Here is a 25,831-nt window from a genome sequence, read left to right as displayed (position 1 = left end):
TACATACCTATATTAGAAAAATCTGTAACAATTCGCAGAACTTGTGTGCCTAAAAAGAACATGAGCGGTGGTATAATGCGCCTTTCAAAGTACTGTTTCATTTTTGCTATGGGACTCAGATTCACCTCACTCTCCTTGTCCCACAGGGGGCGCCAGAGAGCGTGCTGGAACGTTGCCGTTGGATTCGGGTGGGGGGTGGCGCTCGATTGCCCTTGACCTCCGACCTCAGGGAGCAGCTGTTAGGCACAGTGAGAGAGTGGGGCTCAGGTCGGGACACCCTGCGCTGCCTTGCCATGGCTACCAGAGACTCACCCCCTGACCCCCGAATGCTGAACCTAGAAAACTCCTCAGCGTTCACAGAGTATGAGGTGAGCGAAGCAGCCTCTGGGAAGAAAGCATTTGTTGAGCTGAGCCTGCAAGGGGAAAGTAACCCCTTGAACTCCTGTGTAGTTATGAGAATGAGGAATGGGGAAAGAAAGAAAATATGTAAGCAAGTCCAAAGGTCATTTTTAAAACATGGCATAGAATTTTTTTGGAGAGGTATCCCGGCCGTGAATTGGTGGAAAAGCAAGAGTAGAAGATGAAATAGATCAATACTTTTTTCATTTGTCTGTAGTCTGACCTGACATTTGTGGGCTGTGTGGGAATGCTGGACCCTCCCAGGAAAGAAGTACTAAACGCAGTGCGTATGTGCAGACAGGCTGGTATACGTGTCATCATGATTACAGGTAGGTCTACACACACACACACACACACATACACAGTAGATATCTGCATGGGAATAAAATTGAAGCTTGGACTTGACCAGTACCTAAAGTTTGAGGCCTGACCAGACCTAGCGCAAGTGATACTGCTAAGTTTGAAACTCAAGCCTGCTCCCAGTAAGGGATTATCTCAGATATAGCTCTACAGTGCCTTGTTTAGTTACTACCCCCTCTGATCAACTGTTAATGTTTATCCCAGCTGTAAAGGTCATCTCACAGCTACTGCTACTTGCAGAAACAATGTTTAACACACTTTGGGCAAGCTCAGTAGGTAAGCTGAAACATCTGCTGTGACAGCTGTACCAACCCAAAGCATCCTTCTCATTATACATGGTTTCATTTAGGGGCACATTAACCCACTCCTCAAACTCCAGAACTCTTCCAAATCCAGCTATAAACAGCTGCACCTGGACCTGGCTCATTTTGTAGGCTGCCAATTCTCCACAGGAGGGAGTTGTTTGTTGAAAAACCACATTCCAGCTGATCTCACCAGTGCACATATGTGTGTAAATTGTGTGTGTGTGTGTGTGTGTATGTATGTGTGTGTGCGTGCGTATGTGTGTGTGTGTGTGTGTGTGTGTGTATATATATATATATATACATAGATAGATAGATAGATAGATAGATAGATATCTCGCTGGTGATGGAACAGAACCTCATATCTCCATTTTTGTCGATTTCCAGACTTTGATATAATATGAACAAGCATCTTGGCTTTTATATTGTGTGTAAGTTTCATGAAGGATGAACCAAATTAAACAGCCAAAAATGACTTGGAAAAAACTCTGGTTCCATTGACTTACATTGAAAGTAATGCATGTTTTTTCCTTCTCCTGTAAAGTTACCATTTTGGAGATATGAAGTTTTGTTGCGACAGCAGCTCTTTAAAGTGTATAAGTGTATAAGTACATTTGATGCTGCTACTGTTGCAGTGCTGGTATGTGAAAAATGCACCTGATCAGAGTAATGATGTTACATTTAGGCTGTAGAAGTAGGAAGGAAGAGTGGTGTCCTAAATCAATGCAAATGTCTGTCTTTGTTAATGGTATTCAGATATTTAATTAGTCATTTCTGAATGTGTTTGGCTTGTGCAGGTGATAATAAAGGCACAGCATTGTCGATCTGTCGGCGTGTTGGCATCATCACAGAGCAGGAGGAAGAGGAGGCTGAGGGTGCTCCCTTTGGTGGCGGACTGACCGGACGGGAGTTTGATGAGCTGCCCCCACACCTGCAGCGGCAAGCCTGCCGAACTGCCCGCTGTTTCGCTCGTGTTGAACCCACGCACAAGAGCCGCATTGTAGAATATCTTCAGAGCCTCAGCGATATTACAGCTATGGTGAGTGTGGTTTATGCATAATAGCTGAACAACTTAACAAGAATGTGTGTGCCCAAGGATGTGCAGTAGAAGTCTGTGTAGTACTGATTTTTTAGTTCCATTCAGTTAAATTTTTTTCTGGTATGGAAGACACATTAATAAGCTTCTAAATAAAACAGGCTAATGGCAATGACTGGTTCTTCCGGTTCCACCAACAAACCTAGAGGTCAATTTGACACTTGGATTTAGTAGTGTTGGAAATTTGGAAATTTATTTTGATGTATTTTCTAGTTTTCTGTTTACTTTCCTTTGCTTTAGTTGTTATTCATTGTTAAACACTATTAATGCTTAAGAAGCCACCTCCATTTGTGGGGCAGTCATGGGCTGGAGGTTAGGGAACCAGCCCCATGACCGGAAGGTCGATCCCCAGAGCCGACAGCACATGACTGAGGTGTCCTTGAGCAAGACACCTAACCCCCAACTGCTCCCCGGGCGCTGTGGTTTGGGCTGCCCACCGCTCTGGGCAAGTGTGCTCACTGCCCCCTAGTGTGTGTGTGTGTTCACTAGTGTGTATGTGATGTTTCGCTTCACGGATGGGTTAAATGCAGAGGTGAAATTTCCCCGTTATGGGACTAATAAGGGTCTCTTAATCTTAATTTCAGTTCTCGTGATTTGAACGATTACACCAAATGGTCTTACAACAAACCTTAAGGAGGATTTCATGGGGCAGAACACAGAAAGGCAATTATGACAGGATTCGAATGTCCCACTCTGTTCTGTATGGCTCTATTGGGAGTGGAGGGTCAGTGGCATAGCATAAAAAGCTGTGTGTCTGAACTGCTGTTCAGATTGGGGTGAGACTAAGTCAGGTATACTGAGCGCTCTCTTTTTAATAAAACCATAATCATTTAACCCCGGTCTCCTGAATCTCTCCCATGGCAACGTCAGAGATTTACAACAGTAGTCTGATGTAAGTCTAGGCAATGTATTGTCTGTGCTGGTGTAATGTGATATTAATACACTGTGATATTGCTTTTCTATTTTAGCAGTATGTTGATTAATGTATTTGATAGGTTTGAAACATATCCATGATGTATTGCCACATTGTTTTGTGCATTTTACTCATGGTATCAGTTAAGTGCGATGTATGACATTTGTTGGCTGCTAGGGCTGTACAGTTAGGGGAGAGTGTGTTTGTTATGATTTTTCTGACTAATACTTTGTGATTTAGATTGTGATTATGTTCTATAAATTTGGCTATAGGCCTTTTTTTGCCAAATAGACCATCACATCTATTTGAGGCTTAAATGCTAAATGTAATGTTCCAGACTGTGAGTTCATGAGCTTTGCATTATTACATAGAATTTCCCACTTTTACCTGTTAAGACAATACTGCGTAATATAAGAAAGAATTGAAGGTGCAAACAGGCTTATCGTCGACTTGAAAGGCTGTATAAAAACTCTAAACTTACGGTGCATGCTGATGCTTATAAGGAGCTTTTCTGTGCTTACAGAGAGGCACTATGTGCTGCTAAATCTTTCTAGTCTTTATTACAGGCCAAACTCAAAAACTTCAGTCATCTATTTTCAACCATCTCTAAGCTTTACAAACCACCAATAAGAATTGTAGCACCCACCTCTGAACTCTGTAACTCATTCTTATATTTCTTTGAAAGTAAAATATCTAATATCAACAACTCTCTTGTGGTCCATCTCCCCTAAAACCTTCTTTTGCTCTCCTTGGAGCATCCAGTCTCCCTGACTCACCCTGCTTCCCTGCTTTTAACCCTGTTTTTACTGAGGGACTGGTTGGTGAAATCATTACAAATTCTAAAAGTATAGTACTGCTCCCTCAACCCCTTTTCCACACCAATAGTCAAAGCCTATATGTCTGCTCTAGTCCCCTATCTCACTTCTATCATTAACCAGTCATTGTCTTCTGGCCATGTTCCCTCAGTGTGCAAAAATGCTGCAGTTACTCCTGTCCTTAAAAAAGCTGGCCTTGACCGATCTAACTTTAATCATTTTTGTCCCATCTCAGGTTTTCCCTTCTTATCGAAAGTCCTTAAGCACGTTGTTTCAGTACAGTAATCTTCTAGATCCCCTCCAGTCTGGTTTTTCGGCTACATCATAGAACTGAAACAGAACTGGTTAAGGTTGTTAATGATCTGCTGGTGACAGCTGATGCCGGTGCTATTAGCATTCTCGTGCTATTCAGATTAAGTGCTGCATTCGATACAGTTAACTGTTCCATCCTACTCTCTAGACTGAGTGAGGTGGGTATTGTAGGCACTGCCCTTGACTGGTTTACTTCCTATCTAACAGATCATAAACAGCTTGTTACTCTCTCTAGGCATCATTCCTCCACTTCCACCATCACTCAAGTGGTCCTGCAAGGCTCTGTACTTGGCCCATTATTATTCATGATTTACCTGCTTCCTTTTGGCAAGATTATTCAACATTTTAACCTTGTCTTTCATTGCTGTGCGGATGACACTCAAGATTTATCTTCGTACAGATTCGCCCATTAACCCCCTCTTGGTAATCTGGAATTGTGCCCTTTAGAAATTAGGAACTGGATGAAACACCACTCTCTAATACTAAACAGTGATGAGACTGGACTCATTCTCATTGGCTCTAAAGCTGCTCTCAACAAAACTGGCCCCCTCACTCTCTCAGTTGATCATGTTGTTTTGTCTCCCTCCTCTGTGGTCTGTAATCTGGGTGTCATCCCTAACGCCTCACTTAAACTTGACTCTCATGTCTGCTTCCTTGTTTAACACCTTCTTTTTTCACTTAGGCAATATAGCAAAAATCCAGCTCTTTCCAAGTCAGCGGCTGGAGCTCTCATTCATGCTTTCATTTCTAGCCGCTTAGATTATTGCAATTCTCTTCTTGCAGACATCAGTTCCTCTTCACCTCATAAACTACAGACGGTTCAAAACTCTGCTGCTCGTCTCCTCACTTACAACCGGACGCATCGTCCCATTACACCAGTTCTCCTTCACTGTCTTCCCATTAACTACTGTATTCGGTTCAAGGTTCTTCTTATCACCTATAAAGTTCTCAACAACTTTGCTCCTTCCAATGTCTCTGACCTTCTCCAATCGTACAAGCCTACGCACACTCTCTGTTCTTCTACTACTGGTCTCCTTACCATTCCCTCCTCGAAACTCCATAGCTCTGGTGATCGAGCATTTTCTAGAGTAGCTTCACGACTCTGGAATTCTCTCACTCTTAAAGCGCTGTTCTGTCTTGCATACAATCTTCCCCTTTCCTAAACTACTGGAGCTCATGTTAGTTCATCATCTGTGCTGTGAATGTGTATCTCTGTCTGTTTGTATATTATGTATATGTTTCTTTTGCCACTAATTGTCTTGTATTATTATTATTATTATTATTATAAAGCAATAATATAATTTTGTGAAAGCAAGCAGATTGCATCACCATTGCACCAGGCATTATGACACTTCTGTCAGCGATGTTTGCTGGTGAACATACATTACATTAAGAGCTTTATGAGACAACATTTCTTACCTGTTTCTTCTGTTTGCTCTCTCTTTCGCTCCCTCTCAGACGGGCGATGGGGTGAATGATGCCCCAGCTCTGAAGAAGGCTGAAATTGGTATAGCAATGGGCTCAGGTACAGCAGTGGCTAAATCGGCTTCGGAGATGATCCTGGCAGATGATAACTTCTCCACCATAGTGGCTGCAGTGGAAGAGGGCAGAGCCATTTACAACAACATGAAGCAGTTCATCCGCTACCTCATCTCCTCCAACATTGGAGAGGTGGTGTGGTGAGTACTAACTAAGGCTGAGGGGGAGGGAAAGGGAGAGAGAGAGAGAACTAGAGGGAGATCATGATTGAAATATACACCAAACCAACAACGTACAGTGGATTGCAAAGTCAGCAGGCATCCTTTATTTATTTCATTTCCTGTCAAAATGGCCATTATTAAGAAATGTTTTAGGAGACAGTTTAAGGAGATTAGATATAAGACAATCCGCTTGTGTAGGGAAGGGAAAGTCAAAGTAAAATAAGGGAAAACCAAAAGTTTCTGCAACTGCTGTTCGAAAAGAGCAAGACATGCTAGACTACCAAAACTGTCCCCATCAGATAAACAGTACAGATCTGGAAGTCCAGAGGTGTTTCTGTCCATCATTCCTCTGTGAGAAGATATCTTGCTGATATGGGTCTGAAAGGACGTGTAGCTGTGAGGATGCCATTATTGAGAAAGGGAAATAGACAAAATGAGAAGAAGATTTTGCAAATCAAATCACCTCAGATTCCAAACCTCAATGTCACTGAATAGGTTTGTGATTACTTGCGGAAAATGCAACCGACTGAACTTTTGGAGGTGTGGAAAAATATCCCTGCAATGTCCCTGTTTCCTAAAAAGAATGGAAGCTGTAATAAAGGCAAATGCTGGACACAGTGAATCTGCAAAACAGTTATTTTACCATAACGAATATACAGTGTTAATAATGTTTTCTCCTTTTTTTTCCGGGCAGTGATTAATGAACAGCTTGTACGTAGTGACCGTTCTGACCGGAAATTACATAAATGAAGAGTGGTCTCTGACTGCATCGTGTACTTTATGTCTTAACTTATGGAATTTTACAGCCTGAGCCTGATCTGAATGTAATTCTACAACTCTGTTCTGTTCAATATTTTCATTAGTTTTAAGTGGTTTTTATATAAGGATATATGCTACAATTACAGAGGTCAGCTACAAATTGGAAGTGTTTTGCCGAATAAATATTCTTAAGTCTATGTTCTTGTCAACTTGTCTTTCCTCAGCATTTTCCTGACTGCTGCTCTGGGCATGCCCGAGGCTCTTATCCCTGTCCAGTTGCTTTGGGTGAATCTGGTGACGGATGGTTTCCCAGCCACTGCTCTTGGATTCAACCCGCCGGACCTGGACATAATGTCACGCCCCCCACGCTCCCCCAAGGAACCCCTCATCTCTGGATGGCTTTTTTGCAGATACCTCATTATTGGCTGTGAGTGTATTCTGCGTATATCAGTCTGACCTCAGGTAAATTTGACTAGGGCTGCAACAAACAATTATTTAAATAATTTAAGCAGTAGAACGAGAAGGAATGTGTTATTGCGAAATAACATTGCAGCCGTGATGTTAATCGTGATAAAACATAATCTCGAGTGTTCTATTGCTTTTATACAACAGTTGAATAAATAAAGTAAGAAATAAATAAATTGGGCCGTGAATGTGGCATTTAATGTTTTGATGTTTGCAGTTCCTCCAAATTATAGTTCCTTAACAAGCAGCTTGTTGCAATATCAAGTTTAGCTCAGTGTTGTCATTTTTGCTGGATCAGTATTTATTTTATTTTGTTCCAGCCAGTCTGTAAAGCATCTTACAATCCGTTTTGTTTGGCGAATGGTATTTGGTTCATTTCTGGCTAATTCCAGGTTATTTAGCTGTTCTTCTGTCGCAATGGCCGACTGAAAAGCTGCTCAGTGGTGATGACAGTTTGGGTATTTAGTGTCGTCTCTTCTTCAGAGTCTGACCAAATTGGCTGTAGGTCAAGGGTGATCTTGAAAATATCCATTTTGTGTTTGTGCGCGAAGTAAGAGGTAATCACGTTCAGATGGCTTGAACGCAGGTGCAGGTGCAAATTACAATTTCGTCATTTGATTTAAATACATTGTTTTTTGGTAGGTTGTGCTGTTGGCTTATACAACGCACCATTTCTTGGAACTATACACATTACCTGATCATCTGTGGTGTCATTCTCTGCTGACCAGACTCCTGACCTAAAAAAAATCACTTCAAATTGTGAATATTTGTCCTAAAGGGCAAATTGGAATTAAAATACGCCCAGCTTTAGACAGATTATCATATGTGCTCCTGCATTGTTGGAATGTAAACCTGCAAACCGGCCCTTTGCAGATAGACTTGGACATGGTGTAACAAAACAATAGAAAGCATTTAGTTTAGTAATTTATTATAATCTGGTGGAATGATTGCATGCATCATATGACCGCTATAGAGCATTATAGAGTGTTTACATTTTTCTAAGTGAAAGACACATTAACAAAAAATATCTACATCAGCATTTATTTCACGATCGATGTTGTTGCAGCCCTACAGTCAACATTACTGTAAATCTTTTGTAATGCATTATAGTTACATTGAAATACAATTATGTAATATGTTTCTAGCCGAATATAATTGCAGTGTGTTGTGAAGGAGATTTGCTGATACTGATCTCTCTCACTTTAGGTTATGTGGGAGTGGCCACAGTGGGTGCTGCTGCTTGGTGGTTCATGGCAGCACATGATGGACCTAAACTCTCCTTCTATCAACTGGTCAGAAAGCATTACTCACAATGACCTGATTACTTGTTTGACACTTTTGTATTTAAGAAAGAAACTTTTTTTTTTTTTTTAGTCCTACGTGACCTTATATAGTTGTTTTTAAAGTGATTCGTGTCCAGCACATTTTTGTTGATCCTCCTTTCTCTCTCTCTCTCTCTCTCTCTCTCTCTCTCTCTCTCTCTCTCTCTCTCTCTCTCAGTCTCATTATCTCCAGTGCAGTGAGGGACATGCTGACTTTGCAGGAGTTCAGTGTTCTGTATTTGAGTCTCCCTATCCAATGACTATGGCCCTATCAGTGCTGGTCACCATCGAGATGTGCAATGCTCTCAACAGGTAAGTGCTAAACCCTCCACAATGCTCTGTGAAATACATTTTTTTTGGTCTTTAAAGCCCAATTCAGAAACTGAAACATCACCACAGACATTATAACTGCAGTTCCAAAAAGACGCTGTGCCCAATGTAAACACAATTATGTGCAAATAATTTAAACCCTGTATTTAATTTAAAAACGCAAAGGCAACATATCAAATGTGGAAATGGTGACGTTTTATTGTTTTTTGAAAAATACTGAATTTTTGAATTTGATGTCAGCAATGTTTCAAAAAAGTTGAGGGGTAGCAAAAGAGTGGTGAAGATGCAATAATTCAACAATTACAGAATTAAAAAAAATAATTGAAAACTGATGACACTTAACACAGTCTGCTCCTGCATCTGGAAGTGATGCCTGAATCTCTAATTGGCTGGCATTTCTGTGAAGGTACCATTGACGTGGAGGCGTATATTGGGATTTTAGAGAGACATATGCTGCCATCAAGATGTGGTCTTTTCCTGGGAAGTCTAATGTTATTTCACTAAGAAAATGCCACACCTCTTTCTGCAGCATGGCTCTGTGGACACTGAATGCTTTCGCTTGACTGGCCTGCTGTCCAGATCTATTTCCAATTGAAAATGCATGGCATTGTAAATTCCGCTTACAAAACTGAAATGATTAAGACCCTCATTTCCCAAATGATTAAAAGGTGATACTACACAGGGGTGAACTTGCCTCACCTTTTTTTGTGTTACAGGCCATCAAATTCTGAATTTATTTACATTTACAAAATACCATGAAGTTGGCCAGTGAAAGTATTGGAAATCTTGTCTTTGTACAAACTTGTACAATTCTTTGGAAATCTCTTCAAGAGAACGAACAAATCACATATTCTTGTTTTGATTGCATTCTTCAATATGCCCCAATTTTTCCAGAAATGGAATTTGTTGGTAAATATGTATAACGTGGTCAGAAAAACTGTAAAACCTGACCCAACACCTCTGGTTTAAATGATTATTTCAGGCTTTACCGGGTGAGAGGAGGTAGTGCATAGATACCATATTTTAGCTTTTTTTTATCCTGATGTAGTACTGCTACCTTTTTCATCCATCCATCCATTTTCCAAGCCGCTTCTCCGTCAGGGTCGCGGGGGGGGTGCTGGAGCCTATCCCAGCAGTCTTCAGGCAGAAGGCGGTATACACCCTGGACAGGTCGCCAGTCCATTGCAGGGCAGACAGACAGACACAGACAGTCACTCACACACCTAGGGGCAATTTAGCATGTCCTATTGGCCTGACTGCATGTCTTTGGACTGTGGGAGGAAACCAGAGAACCCGGAGGAACCCCACGCAGACACGGGGAGAACATGAAAACTCCACACAGAGAGGACCCTGATCACCTGGCCAGGGAATCGAACCCAGGCCCTCCTTGCTGTGAGGCGACAGCGCTACCCACCACACCACCGTGCCGCCTTACCTTTTTCACTGTTAACAAAATATTACATAGTGCTGCTTCAAAAGCTCGTGTTGCTGCACAAAAGAAAACTATGCTTTGAATTTCCGTCATTCAGCTATATCAGTTTACTCCTTTGGGCAAGTATTGTGTTGTAATGTAAGGCGATCCGTTTTTCCGATCGAGTAAATTCAGAGCACATATTTTTTTTGTATACTCAAAACTGTCCTGCAGGTTGTAAATATTTAGCTACAATTATTAAATTCATCTGTTATTGAAACACTGAAAAACAAATTCAGTGACTTTCAGATTCTTTACAGCAGTTAATGCTTCAGCTTGATGGCTGGCTCTTCATTAAACACATCATATGTGATCATACATTAAAAGGCAGAATAATGTAATTCAGTTTCTCATGGCTCAAGCCTTTCCTGCAGCTGCAGATGAAAGATCATGAAATGGAAGGAAGGAAAATGACTGAGCCACTAAAAACGAGTGCAGTAGTAGTGGAAGTTGTGCTGGGATAAAATCCTTGTTGTAAATGCATTATTTTTTCAGTAGGTTGTGCTGTTGGCTTACGGACCACATCTGTGAAGAAAAAGCCCATTTCTTGAAATGCACATCAGCACATATAGTGTCGTGTTCTAAAGGCACATTTTGTTCATTTTCAAACTACGAGTTTTGTTCATTTTCTGAGTGAAAATAAGCACACATCCTCCACAAATAACACAGTTCTGCACATTTTTACTGCACAATTATTCTTCATTTCCTGAAGTTTACATATTGGGGGGAAAAAATATATGAAATATTAAATGATATGGTTAAAGGTGTGTGCACACCTGACCGTCAGACTTATTTGAGCCTGTTGGACATCCCATTCCAAAACCATGGGCTATAATATGGAGTTCACCCCCTTTTAGGCTACAGCAGCCTCCACTCTTCTGAAAGAGGCCCTCTCTAATTGTGCAGTGGGAATTTGTGCCCATTTGGTCAAAAGAGCATTTTTGAGATCAGGCATAGACAGAGGTTGAGAAGGCCTGGCTTGCTGTTGTGTAGTCATGCATCAGTGCCATTTTTTCTGACAGAGTACTTAATACATATTTTTAACATTTGTTAATACTGAGTCCAGTACTAGACTGCGGCACCTACTTAGAATTAAGTAGTGGTTAGTCTAAATCAGTGCAATGTACCTTAAAAATGAAATCATTCATTAAAATCTATTTTTGAATGAAGTGCATTAGCTAACTAAGCTACATTAATGAATTTGTATCAAGTAGCGCTGCAGTAGGAGGAAAGTAGGCTTTGTAATAAAAATGCTTCTGCACAGCTCTGAGGAAAATATGATCCATAGTTTACGTGTGGAGTTTTATGAGTCGTCTGTTTGGCTGGTTGAGCTGTAGTTGAATGGGATCTAAAGCCAGACAAACACTGTGCAATTTAAAAAAGCTTGTTTTTCAGTGACTCGCCCTGGTTTTTTTTGGACAGACCATTCTGTTAGGACAAAGTCTATGATTTGTAAACCAAAACTGCATGAAAACTCTCCGTCTGACTGACAGAACTAGCAGGGCAAACTTTCACAAACTGACTAGTGGCAAAAGTGCCGTTTTTTACAAGTGCTGTGAGAAACATTGTATAATTAACGTCATCTCACATTGTTTACATACATGAATGTGTATAGTATGTATAGTATAGTAATTTCTGTGAATCAGGATGACTCTAGCTTTATTCAAGTGGGTCAAAATAAAAAAAAACAGTAGTGACTCATGGAAAGTTTTTTGGACTAAAAATATCTACTGACTGCTTCTGAAAACAGCAAATATATTTATTCTTAAATTTAGTCAGGCTAGCTTTCTGATATTCATTCACAAATATGCACAAATATTTAATATCTTAATATTTAAATATCAGACAAATTTAAGTGAACTCTATCAGTAGATTTGAAAGGCATGTTCATGCTAACTTGATTTTTTTATCAAAAAAAAAACATGTGTTTACATGTGTTTTGAACTACTGTGACCTGAGCCTGTGCATTTTCTGGGTTTAAGCTTGACAGCCTGGCACGTTAATCATTTACCTCAGATAGCACTGAACATAATTGTAGAAGGATCAGCTGCTTAAATAAAACCATCCATTCTTACCTGTTTTATTACCTGTCAGAGATAATAGCAGCTGTGGTTACGGTTTGGCTTTGAACTCACAGCCACAAGATGAACAACTCAAACCACACTTTTTACTCCAGTTGCAAAATGTTGTGTTTTTATCTTTTATATATGCTTACAGTATACATTTAACATTTTACATATACACTTTACATTTAGTGGTAAACTTCACCCAGCAGCCATATTGCTTATAATTAGTGAAAATTATTAGATTGTAAGCATCAAATATCAAATCAAATCAAATCAAAATTCATTGTCACACAGTCTGTATGTGATTTTATATATATATATATATATATATATATATATATATATATATATATATATATATATATATACACACACACACATATACACACATATGTATGTGCATATTTTTGGATTTTTTGGCAGGTTGTTGACAGTATGAACAAAATACTGTATAACATTAGATGAAAAAATAAAAACATTAGTTTCCTATTAAAAAATGTATATTATGAGCTGGTTAAAAGAACGCAGATTTATCTTCAGTGCCCCCCGCCATTGAACAGATGTTCAAATCCCCCACCAGCATTTTTTTTTTTTTTTTGGAATTGGAATTGGAAAAATACAATACTTCCAATCACAAAAATACAATTCACCAATTCCCATTGTCCCCCTTTTTGAAACATATGTATATGTACACGGTCACATACACACAGAACAACAAAACTACCCAAAAAAATAAATAAATGAAATAAAAAATAAAAAAACCCTTGATAACAACGAAGGGTAAAATAATTAAATGAATTACAAAATACCGTGTATTAAACAAAAACCACCCCACCCCCCCACCAACGCCCCCACCTCAGCTCAACATGACCAGCACACATAGTGCTAGTTATTTATACAATGTAAACACAAAAACAAGCACATATTCAATCGGGTAGGATCTCCATATTACTGAAATAGCAAATAAAGGGTTGCCATTTATGGAAAAATTTCCCCACCAACATTCTTAATTTCATTAAGGATCATTAAGGACTGATTTAGCCAAATCAGGTGTTGGATGATAATTACTATGAGAAGCAGTAGGACATTCCCATGCATAATATTACATTTTATTGTACAAATCTTGTATTTGTGACTTATGATTTATGACTTTTGCTATATCTTTCTGTTGTGAAGAGTTTTCTGGATGTTGACAAGGATGTTGGCAGAAATGCCATAATGAGAAACTGTAGCTACACAAGTTTTTGTCAGAATACCTACATTTAGAGTTTGTTGTTAATTCAAATTATATTAATATGAAAGTGTCACATGATAAATTGGGTATGTTTCTTTGTCCTGTAATCTCACCCTGCCTGACAGCTACAGCAAGCATCTGTGATTGAATCCTGCTCTGGTTTCACTGAAGCTTTTTGTGGCTTAAGATCTGAAGAGTTCATCCTCCATTTAGCTTAATAGTAACGTTAAAACAAATGAAGTAGGTGAACTTTCTGCCCGAGTTACCCCTAAAATTAACATGACTAAAAACTACAACCGATCTGTCCTAGCAGTGTGACCTTTCACACGCATGCAAAATAAAAATAATTAGAAATTAATATTAATAGACTATTCTAAATGTGTGCATCTCGTCATTTCTCATTGGGTTGAAATAGATTTTTTGTTCTGTCAAGCGACAAAAACTACGAAAGAACAGAGAGCATGGATTTTTTTATGAAACATTAAATTAAATAAATAAATCCAAAATCTCTAGACTGAACCAGTGAACGATGGCATGTTGTCCTCAGTTGAAAACATTAATAGCATCACCGTAGTTTTGGCTGGAGTTTATCCATCAGTGTGTAGGAATTATAAATGTTTTGAAGTGTTGCTTAAAAGATAATGTGTTTGTGTTTTAGCCTCTCGGAGAACCAGTCTCTTCTGAAGATGCCTCCCTGGTCCAACCCATGGCTGGTGGGAGCTATCTGTCTCTCCATGGCTCTACATTTCCTTATCCTATATGTCGACCCACTGCCTGTAAGTGTGTTCTTATTATAGTGTAACAATTTCAAAGAAATACTCTATACTAAAAAACACATATGCGCATATTTAGTGACCACTGTATTGTGTGCATGTTCTCATTAAATGTGAATATCTTCAAAACAGTGGTCCATGTGGCCAGACAGTGCTCTTTGTCTGAGCATGAGGAACTATTACACAGGACGGTTAAGTGGTTGGTCATGGTTTCTGAGTGGCGCAACTGTTGTAGCCTCTGGGTTCGAATCCACTCTGACTAAACTGGGGAGGAAATGAGTAAAAATTGTCATGATCTTGTGTGACCTTGGCCACCGTGCTATAGCTCCGTTTAAGGCGTTAGCAGTCTTCTTATAGCCTAGGCCGTCTTTGTGGAGAGCAATAATTCTATTTCTCACATCCAGAGTTCTTTGCCATGAGGTGTCGTGTTGAATATCCAGTGGTCAGTATGAGATGATTGCAACCAAAGCACCAAATTTAGCAGCCCTGCTCCCCATTCACACCTGGAACCTTGTAACTCTAATGAGTCACATGACACCAGGGAGGGACGACGACACAATTGGGCACAATTTGTTCACGGTGAGGTGGACTCACTTGTGTTGCCAGCTATTAATGACTGTGTGTTGAGTTCTTTTCAGAGGACAGTAAATCTGCACTGCTATACAAGTTGAACACTGACTACTCTAAGTTATATCCAAGTTTCATTTCTATAGTGTCGTCCCATGAAAAGATAGAATAAAATATTTGCAGAAATGTGAGGGGTGCACTCATTTTTACTGTATTTTTACTGAGATACTGTAAGATAAAGACAACATGAGTAAACACAAAATGCAGCTTTTAAATGATCATTGCATTTATTGAAGATAAAGATGGATTCAAATCCTATAACACCAATGTGAAAAAGTTATTTCCCCCAAAACCGAAGAACTGGTTGTGCCACCCTTGGCAGTAACAAATGCAATCAAACATTTGTGAAAACTTGCAGTGAGTCTTTTATATCACTCAGGACTTCGACTTAGCCACTCCAGAATCTTAAATTTGTTTCGTTTGAGCCGTTAAAAAGTGGACTTGCTTGTGTGCTTTGGATCATTTTCCTTTCGTATAACCCAACTGTGCTTGAGCTTTAGGTAACAAACTGACAGGTGGATGTTCTCTAGCAGGATTTTTTGATAGAGAGCAGAATTCATGGTTCTGTCAATTATGACAAATTGTCCAGGTCCTGCAGAAGCAAAGCAGCCCCAGACCATCATACTACCAGCACCATGTTTGGTATGATGTTCTTATATTAAAATGCAGTGTCAGCTTTACGCCAGATGTAACAGGACCCATGTCTTCCAAAAAGTGCCACCTTTGACATGTCAGTCCACAGAGCATTATCTCAAAAGACTTGAGATAATGGCTCTCACTGTGGTTTGCTGCAGTCCAAGGGTCTCGGCATTGGCTTTGTAACTCTTTGACCGGGAGATTTCAGTGTCTTTGCTTTGTATGTGTATTTGAATCTCTTTAAAACGTGGCATCACATCTTGCTTTTTGAGACCTTCTGTATTGCTTCACTTTGCCAGTTAGATTCTATTTAAGTGATTTTTAGATTTAACAGGTCTGGCAGTCATTGTGCCTGGATATGACTAATAAAATTGAACCCAATAGTAAATTGAATTTGGTGAATTGGTTGATTTAGTAGCTAAGGGGGCTGAACAGCATTTTTTCTTCAGTAAACAAACAGCAATTTGTCTTTACTGTTTTCTTTTTGTCTGAAATTATCATTTAAAACAGCATTTTGTTTTTGGTCATCTTCGTCTAATATTGCAAGTAGTTTGGTGATCTGAAACGTTTAAGTCTGACATCTGAAAATAGAAGAAATTGGGAATTATCATAGCTGTATAGTTATGATACATTTTCTTTGTTTTTAATTTTTTTTCCAAGTTCAAAAAAAAAAAATTACTTTGACCCCATTGTATCTCACTCTATATTCTTTTATATCGGGATATAAAACACAATAGCATAAAGAGAGGTCTAGTTCCACATGCTGATCTATTTTACTATGGCCAGATGTTTTAACACATGTTATAACTACTCTCCTGCATATTTTGATGGGCTAAAAGAGACATGTTGGGCTGTTCAGTCTGAAAGGTTTCATAATGTGATTTGTTTTCAGATTTTTGTATGCGCAGAATATGATCTAATCAAGCCAAAACATTCTTTTAATTATTTTGTTCGATGAAGCAAACAAATGCATAGGACCATTCTCCACAAGCCTTTTATTCTGTATATATCAGTAATACGAGTTTCCTTAGAGACCAAAAGTCCATTCTGAAGGTGCATGCATATTTTGTCAGAAACTCTGCATCCAACAATAAAGGCTGCATGGTTCTTCGTTTATAGTGATAGAAAACACGGGAGCACACAGACAGCTCCTCTTTTACTATGGCCAACTAATCTGTTGGCAGATTTAAAGGAGTTAAAGGGGTCTTTATTGAATGAAATCCAGATGAGACATTATGGGGTTAACCTTAATGCACATGTTTAGTTGTGCTGCAGAGGTGAAGTGCTCTTGTAAATCCAGTCCAAGTGATTGATTCATGAGCTGTATGAGTAAATAATTGGACTTTTCCATGTGAACCTTGCGGAAATCCTAATCAGTGTTGCGCGTTAATGTTCCATGCATTGTATTAGTTGCATAAATGACGGAAACACGCGTTATACCGTCATTTGATTGCCGTGGTGGGTGTGTGTGCGTGTGTGTCTGTAATCAAACTGTTGTCTGGTTTGGCCGCCACTTTATAAGTGCATGGCATTTGCATCAGAGCGATGACGTATTATACAGCCAGAGACAAGTGAAAACATAACTGCCTGCAGCGAAGGAGGGATTGCCCCCTCAAATTTCAAAGCTGCTTCGTCACAGTGCCAGCTTCTGGCTGGGTACACAGCAGATTTTACAGTGTAAAAAAAAATATGTGTTGATTAGTGCTGAGTTTGAAGTTGTTTTTACGCCTGAAATAAAAACTATTTCTAAAAATCAGAGCCCACTATTATAGGAGATTGTGTGGACTGTACTCTTGCAAGGAGTTGATTAAACTTTGTCATTATTAAAGGTCGTCACTGAGGACTGAGGGGCTTCCCAGCATTTGCCTTCATGGTAAATGTTCTTATGCACAGTGGTGTACAAATGTGGTTTGTTGATACCCCATGCCTAATTGTTTAATTAGTGTCTATAAGTCAGTTTCTGTATGTCCACTTCATTTCACATGGATCATTTCCTTGTAACATGTCTGAATGGTTCCAACACACACACAACATAATATGTACTTTTAACTTAAATAGGTGTGGACCTCTATAAACACTGAGAAACGGTCCAATTTAAAGCTATAATAAAGTAGCATCACTGAGTTAGTAACGTGATGTGCGTGCAGCTGGTTTTAGTTACCCTGTACTGCCTAAAATAACAATTCAAAAGTCAGAAGCACCAGGTTGGATTTTGCAGGGCTTTTTGGATCTTTACATTTTGCACAGACTCAAAAAGAAGGTCCAACGTGATATTTAGGTCTCAGTGTCAGGTTCCTCCACTTGGTGAGGGGGTCCAAAGTACATCTGACGTTACTGAATGTTCTTCTGAATGTTGTATGCAGTTGCACATTTCATGTCAGAGAGGTCTGCAAATCCCCCCCAAATTTTCAGCATTACCATAAAATGGTGTGACCTTATTATTTGCAGCTTTTATTACAACAAACCTTAAGAAATCTCAGTAGAGTTTGGGTTTATTGTTTTGTTCAGAAAGTATTACAAATGTGGGGGCAAGAAAATGAAAGTGTGAGACAAAGAGATTTTGCTGCAGAGTTAATGAGGGTCAAAATTACAGAGCAATTATAGAATAGTTATGAGACTGAACACAGTATATAAACCACTGTGCGGCCAAGGTGACTGCTGTTTGTTAGCCGTTTCCATGGAAACCAAATGTTACATAGTGCAGCTTTAGCATGTTGTTTAACATCAGTACTCTTGCCAATAAAACTGTAAAATGCAAAATAAGTGTAAAAGGGGCATAAAGTGTTTGCTATTGGTGTTTATATGCAACTAGATATGATAGACCTCCTTTCATATGATTATTGGTGTAAAAGAATTACTGGAGGTTTGTGGACAGTGACGCAATGCTGGTAAAATAAGCTTGTGGTGAATGTGGTGAAAAGCACTGTGGTGTCTGATCATTTGTTTGAATCTGTGTGCATGCAGGTGATATTCCAGATCCGACCGTTGTCCTGGCCACAGTGGGTGACTGTCCTGAAGATGTCCCTGCCGGTCATCCTGATGGACGAAGCGCTCAAATTCTTGGCCAGGAACTACATTGAGCCAGGAAGCGATTTGGAGCAGGAGGAGGAAGACAGGTTGCATCGTCTCCACGGTGATGGCGGGGGATTCGGGGGTTTGCTTGGGAAGACACGTCGGGCCCTGAAGGGGGTGTCTTGGGCATTTGTGTTAATCTCTGCTCCCCTGTTAGCTTGGATCTACAGCCTGGACTCAGATATCACCAACATCTTCTGGGAGTAGAGAACAAGAAAGGGAATGAGTGCGTGAGAGTGAGTGAGAGCATGAGAGAAAGAGAGAGAGATAACCATCATTTTTGCTTGGTGAGAGTTGCTGTTTGAGCGAGGAGCGCAACCACCTTTTCGGCGCTGAGGGAAAGAGCAAAGAATGCAAAAAGAACATAAAAGAAATAAACAAGCAAAAAAGGGAAAACGAAAGGGAAGAAGAAATGAACCTGGACAATCAGGGATGATTAGAGCAGACAGGGAAAAAAAAGAGAGGAAAGGCAACTGTCAAATTCTGTCTTCATTTTTGTGGAATTTTGAGTGTTTCTTTTGCTTTTGCTCTTCAGCTTCAGCACCATGTCCTTTTCAGAGCTGTCAGAAGTTCAGAAGTGTTCTCATGCCTGCTTTTGGACGTTTGCTGAAGTTGGGAACATGGCATTTAAATGTCCTTTCCTAGGTTAACAGTTGTGCGTACAGTACGATCGAAATGGTTACACTCATAGGCAATACAGCACATTCGTGGACAGCTTGTCAGTAAACATTAAAAAGTACTGTCTTATGTTACTTTTTGTTTTATGATTGTTTTTAATAGTTTGCCTGCATTTTAAGGGATGTTACGGAATTTGGCACCATTAATATCTGGTGCAAGTCAGAGAGTAATGGTCAGAGGCATCCGTATAAGGAATAGCAGAAAGAGAGTATCAATACTTGATCATATTCTCTCAGTGGTAAAGATGACGTAAATGGCGCAGAGTTTTCCAAGTAGTCTCATTCAGCTGGATGTAACGGTTGTTTTATTCCACTGTTAACATTGTCAGCAGTCTTAAATAGCAGTTTTTTTCAAGGTAGATTTATTTTTTGGTGCTTTGTATTCCATCAGTTTCTGCAGATCAGGAGAAAGTCCATTTGTAAGCCTCACACTACAAACTTTCATTCATGTCACAACATTCCACAACTGTCTTTCAGTTTGTCTAATTTCACATGCCCTTTATCATATTTTCAGACAGACAGCACAGATTAATTTCTCTTAATCACTGTTCCACAGGTATACTTACCTACAGACATACAAACGTAACTGCTTCCTGCATTCGTAATTCGGCTGATGGATGATTCCTCACTGCAGTGGATGGAATGACAACGCATCTTTTCAAAGGTCACAGCTGAGTTTCCCAAAAACACTATTACACAAAGTCTGTGACCTCTGTTATGATCATCATAGGCATTTACTTAAAGGGTGGCGGTAACTCTCCCGTGATCGTCATAGCCAGTCTCTCATGGTGGCAGATCATTTTTGGGAAAAAAAAATCATCAAAGTAATTTTTGGAAAACCAAGCCCAGCCTGGTCAGGCATGTTGCTGCTCGAGAGCTGGTCCGCTCGCCCAGCAGCTAAAGCACCGCCGTGCATTTTGTTCTCTTGCTCGTTTTTGTCTTTTATTACTTATGAAAGAGCTGTTTACTGTCTTCAACTTGCACAACTTTTGAGTCATTTTCTTTAGTAGTATTGCATCACATTACTGTTATTGTATTTATTCATGTTGTTCTTATCATTGTGACGGCTTTTAGTTCTCCAGTTGTGCCCCCAGGTAGTTGTTTTGTCTGTAACGTAGAGTCATTTGTCCCTTCTTTTTACACTAGAAGGATTTGCAGAATGGAAAAGTAAAAGGAAGCCTGCAGCGAGAAATTCTAGAACACGTATAAAGCACCAAGAAAGGGAAACGGAGAGCATACTGTCTTTCCCTCTCTTCTCCTTTTTTGCAGTCATCCTTTTCATCCCCAATGTTACAATTTGTTGTGTGTTCATGTGTTCTATTTTTCATTGGAAACCAGTGTGCAAAAATAGTAAAATATGTAAGAAAACACGATAAATCGAAGAAAGAAACTCATAATTTTCATATACATTTCACATTTTATTTTTGATTTTTTTTTGTTTGTTTGTTTTTACGAAGGAAGTGACTTTTGTAGTTTTTTCTTATTGATGTAATTTATACCATATGTCACTTTACTGCTGTTTCATTGATGGAGAAACGTGAAAAATGCTTCATGGAATGGAAATAAACAGTTACAGTTCACTTAAAACTCTTTATTTTAATGTCAGTGAAAAGAAATGCCCTTTCCAGTTCATCCTTAAATTGTCAGCCCTGTTCTTGCAATAAATAAATTCATAAATTCTCTCAATACAAAAGTTGTAGGTGTGCCGTTTTACAAGTCCCATTTGAAAGCAGAACAGTTAGTTGAGTGGTTTCAAGTTACTTAAACAAGTTAATAGAACATGTTTAACAAAATGTAGGTAAAAATGTCAAAATAAATAGTAAATACAGACATTTTAAAAATGAATGCGACAAAATAAAATTACTTTTAGGTATGAAGGGCTGTAGTGAAACGTCCAGTTGTAGACATTGCAGGGATTGGAAATGCATTAGATGGTTATTATAGTAGAGATGGTTTTTCAGTAGGATTAGAACACACACTCTGAAGAGCGTTTGAATACGCTGCAACGTCCTGAAACCATGAGTCCACCAGAAAATTAATCTTATTCCACAGAGACAGACTCGAACTTGTAGGACAGACGGGAGATGACAGGACGCAGTTGAAATTCTTGGAGTTCATCTGCGGAAACAATTTTATCACCGATTAAACTTAAATAGGCCTTTGTTCATTCTCTTGCAAGAAGAATTCGTCTGCAGTTCTTACCTGCATATTATCCACCAATCCTTTCGTTTCTATTTTGGTGTAGTTCACCTTCTTTTTGATTTCTGTGGACAGGTTGAGGTCACACGCCTGGTAGTTGGTTAGTTTCTGTGCAAGTCCACACTTGAATTGAGGGACAGGAGCAGAATGAAAAGACAGTCATAGAATTTAATATTATGGAAAACAAAATGGGAAAATTACATTTTTGGCCACAGAGGCTTCATGTCAATTATGATTTTAAGTCTAACGAGCTAAAATCTTTAAAAATCTTCAAAAGTACTTTGGAATGTCCAATGACAGCAATAGCAGTGAAAGTCTGTTGATAGAAGGGACAGCCCTACCTTAGCAACATTTATGGACTCTCCAGACTTTTATTACTCACTGCTATAACTTAATAGTACAATAGTTTGGTTTGTTTTTCCATTAAGTTACTGAATAGCAGGACTTTGGACATGGAACATTAAGATTAAGAAAAATTCCCATGTGTTGAAAGTACCCATTTCGATTCATTAGTCATTATTAATATTACGAGTTGCTTTTTGCGTATTTGAATGCCTACCATTTGTTCCGCATTTAAAATGGACCTGTCCTCTGCTACTTTGGTCAGCTTTACGTCAGCTGGGTTTGCCCCGTCAGTTGCGCTCCTAATGGTCTGCAGAGAGTTCAGGATGTTCTCAGTCTGCCTCCTCATGTTTTGGCAAAAAAGCGACATAGATGAGACTGGCCATACCACGGTCAGCAGCAGGAACATGTATACTGTAAAAACCACTGCAAATATATCAAATAAATGAACAAAAGAAGAAAAGCGTGGTTTAGTATAGTGATAACACAGTGCATCATAATGATCAAAACTCAGGAATAAAAGAATCGAGAGTTTACTTATACAGACACTTACTTGTCTCTTCTGAGTGTCAGTAATGGGAAGTTCGGAAGCCTTCTGGAATGATGGTTCCTACCTGCAGGTTCTCCTGCTGCAATTCATCCTCCATTATGCCTACTCTATATATACACTGGAGAGCAGGGCACCTCTCCATACAGACACCTCGGGGGCTTGTTTCTGAGGAACTCTTGCCTAACTTTGGACCATTTGTGGGGCTCTTGGCTACTATTCTGAAATGCAATACTCACAGTTCTCACTCACACATGTACACACATATTTGTGAGTATGTGTGTGTGTGAGACTGTATATGACTCATTATCTTTTTTGCCCACCAGGTATTTGGGATGAGCTAGTTCTAAGTCTTGCAGCATTCAGGTACGACTAATATTTACATTGTGTTTTTATAACACATTTCTCCTTTTGTTAGGTTTTAGTCCTTCTGCTTTTATGAATACATAGGAACTGACTCACTTCGTTCAGGCCACAAGGTGTTTGCATTTTGTCCTTTACACTCACTTCTGTTGTGCTTTATCCAGACATCTTACTTCAGTTTTTATCACAGACTTATGTGGAGCACTATTTTAAACTACTTGCAGTTTAAATCTAGAATTTGCTGAACAGCCACTCCGTGTCATTACCTATACATACGGATGTAATGACCTAGATTATCCATATAGATATGTCGTTCATACAGTTATAACAGATGTCTATATGTATTAAATATTACATAAAGCATTATTTGGTTACCCGAAAGGAACCTACTGGACATAATGATGCATTTAAATTGATTAACATATCATAAATTGCCAGTTTACAAACACAGTTCCAAGTTAAGACAACAGAAAAAAATGTTAATAAAAACAAAGATTTGCAAAGCCCTTTGACTTTAACTAAAATCAGTTTAACTAAAATAAGTATAAAGATTTGAATGTTTCTACTAATTGACTTATTGATTGATTGATTGATTGAGATTGACTAAGCGAGGTCCGTTCAATCGCTGCACAGCCAGCAGGTCATTCTCCAGATCCACACGTACCAACGGGCAGTTTGGGAATTCATCTTCAGAGTCTGACCCAATTGGCTGTCAGTCAAATGTTTGTGCACAAACGTAAGCAGTAAAAACATTCAAGCATCTCCTATCATAGTCATTATATGCTTACATATACATATACATATACATATATATATATATATATATATATACACACACACACACACACACACACACACACACACACACACACACACACACACACATATATACATATATATATATATATATATATATATATATATATATATGTGTGTGTGTGTGTGTGTGTGTGTGTGTGTGTGTGTGTGTGTGTGTGTGTCTGGATATTATATATATATATATATATATATATATATATATATATATATACCTATATATCTATGTATACACACGCACACACAATCTCACAAAAGTGAGTACACCCCTCACATTTCTGCAAATATGTTATGTTTTTCATGGGACGACACTATAGAAATGGAACTTGGATATAAGTTAAAGTGGTCAGTGTGCAGCTTGTACAGCAGTGCAGATTTACTGTCCTCTGAAAAGAACTCAACACACAGACATTAATGTCTAAATAGTTGGCAACACCTCACAGTGAACGTGTCCACACTGGGCTCAAAGTGTCAATATTCTGTGTGACCATCATTATTATCTAGCACTGCCTTAACCATCTTGGGCATGGAATTCACCAGAGCTGCACAGGCTGCTACTGGAATCTTCTTCCACTCCTCCATGATGACATCACGCAGCTGGTGGGTGTTAGACACCTTGTGCTCCTTCTTCTTCCACTGGAAGATGCCCCACAGGTGCATAATTGGGTTTACGTCTGGAGACATTCTTGGCCAGTTGATCACCTTTACCTTCAGCAGGGCAGTTGTCATCTTGGAGGTGTGTTTGGGGTCATTATTGTGTCTGAGCACTGACAGGCTGACCTCTTCTTCAATCTCTGCAGCAATGCTGGCAGCACTCATGCGTCTATTTTTTTTAAGCCAACCTCTGGATATGAGGCTGAACACGTGAATCTCTGTGGGCGACCCTGGCGAGGCCTGTTCCTAGTGGAACCTGTCCTGGAAAACCGCTGTATGACCTTGGCCACCGTGCTATAGCTCAGTTTAAGGTGCTAGCAAGCTTCTTATAGCCTAGGCCGTCTTTGTAGAGAGCTACAATTATATTTCTCACGTCCAGAGTTCTTTGCCATGAGGTGCTATGTTGAATATCCAGTGGCCAGTATGAGTGAATTGCACGTGACACCAGGGAGGGATGATGATACAATTGGGTAAAATTTGGACATGTTCACTGTGAGGTGGACTCACTTGTTTTGCCAGCTATTTAGACATTAATGTCTGTGTGTTGAGTTCTTTTCAGAGGACAGTAAATCTGCACTGCTATACAAGCTGCACACTGACCACTTACCACAAAAGATATAATAAAATATTTGCAGTTTTATATATATATATATATATATATATATATATATATATATAAATATATATATATATATATATATTAATATTATGACTACCTCCTTGTTTTTATGCTCATTGTCTGTTTTTATCAGCCACTTACTATATTGACAAACATTCTGTCCACTCACTGTCCTCTCTATTAGACACTCCTACCTTGTAGATGTAAAGTCAGAGTCGATGGCTCATCTGCTGCAGTGGTCACAGGATGCTGTTGGCTGCATATTTTTCATTTCTGGACTATTCTCGACACTAAGGTGTTTAAAAACTCCAGCAGCACTGCTGTGTCTGGTCCATTTAGACCAGTGCAACACACACTAGCACACCACCACCACATCAGTGTTACTGCAGTGCTGAGGATGATCCACCACCCAAATAGCACCTGCTCTGTGAGAGTCCATGGGGGTCCTGACCATTGAAGAAAAAGGTAAAAGGGGGTAACAAAGTTTTAGAGAAACAGATGGACTACAGTCTATGACTGTAGAACTGCAATTCAATGTGGGTTTGGCTGCTGGGCAGTGACGGCTGCAACTATCACAGCGGACGCATCATGACGATCAGGTACTCATTCAGAAAACACATGGATGAAAAAGTAAACAAAAAGCACATGGACAGGACTTGGAGGGGCCAATCGTGACACTGATGTTATTTTAGAACATAATATTGAACCAAATTCTACCTGCTCACTATCAATATGTGGACCAACCATGTTTAACCGGCCGTGATGGAGAACTTGCTGTGGTACATAGGTCCAAGCAGAGAGTAAAAACTGTTCCAGTTCCTCATGTGACAGCATTTGAATGCCTAGCTGTGCTTATTTCTGCTGCTAGACCTTTACTGATTCTGCTTGTCTATCGTCCACCTAAAGTATCTTCTGTTTTCATTTCTGAGCTTTCTGAGTTACTCACCTCACTCAGTCCTATG

The 25,831-nt window shown here is 39.4% G+C and overlaps 1 protein-coding gene across 1 annotated transcript in view; it reads left to right on the top strand.

Annotated features, from left to right (window-relative positions):
• Window positions 1-20,916, top strand: part of si:dkey-28b4.8 (sarcoplasmic/endoplasmic reticulum calcium ATPase 2) — a 41,071-nt gene extending 20,155 nt beyond the window's left edge. The window contains exons 15-23 of the mRNA XM_017710172.2: window positions 147-368; window positions 617-728; window positions 1,859-2,100; window positions 5,656-5,876; window positions 6,881-7,083; window positions 8,328-8,413; window positions 8,622-8,755; window positions 14,203-14,320; window positions 18,545-20,916. Coding sequence (XP_017565661.1) covers window positions 147-368; window positions 617-728; window positions 1,859-2,100; window positions 5,656-5,876; window positions 6,881-7,083; window positions 8,328-8,413; window positions 8,622-8,755; window positions 14,203-14,320; window positions 18,545-18,859 — 1,653 coding nt within the window. The 3' untranslated portion in view covers window positions 18,860-20,916. The remainder of the gene's footprint in view (window positions 1-146; window positions 369-616; window positions 729-1,858; window positions 2,101-5,655; window positions 5,877-6,880; window positions 7,084-8,327; window positions 8,414-8,621; window positions 8,756-14,202; window positions 14,321-18,544) is intronic.
• The last annotated feature ends 4,915 nt before the right edge of the window (window positions 20,917-25,831 follow it).

Source organism: Pygocentrus nattereri, chromosome 5 (genome assembly GCF_015220715.1).
Source record: "Pygocentrus nattereri isolate fPygNat1 chromosome 5, fPygNat1.pri, whole genome shotgun sequence".
Taxonomy (NCBI): domain Eukaryota; kingdom Metazoa; phylum Chordata; class Actinopteri; order Characiformes; family Serrasalmidae; genus Pygocentrus; species Pygocentrus nattereri.
Note: the sequence above shows the minus strand (reverse complement) of the source record. Positions and strands in the feature narration are given on the sequence as shown.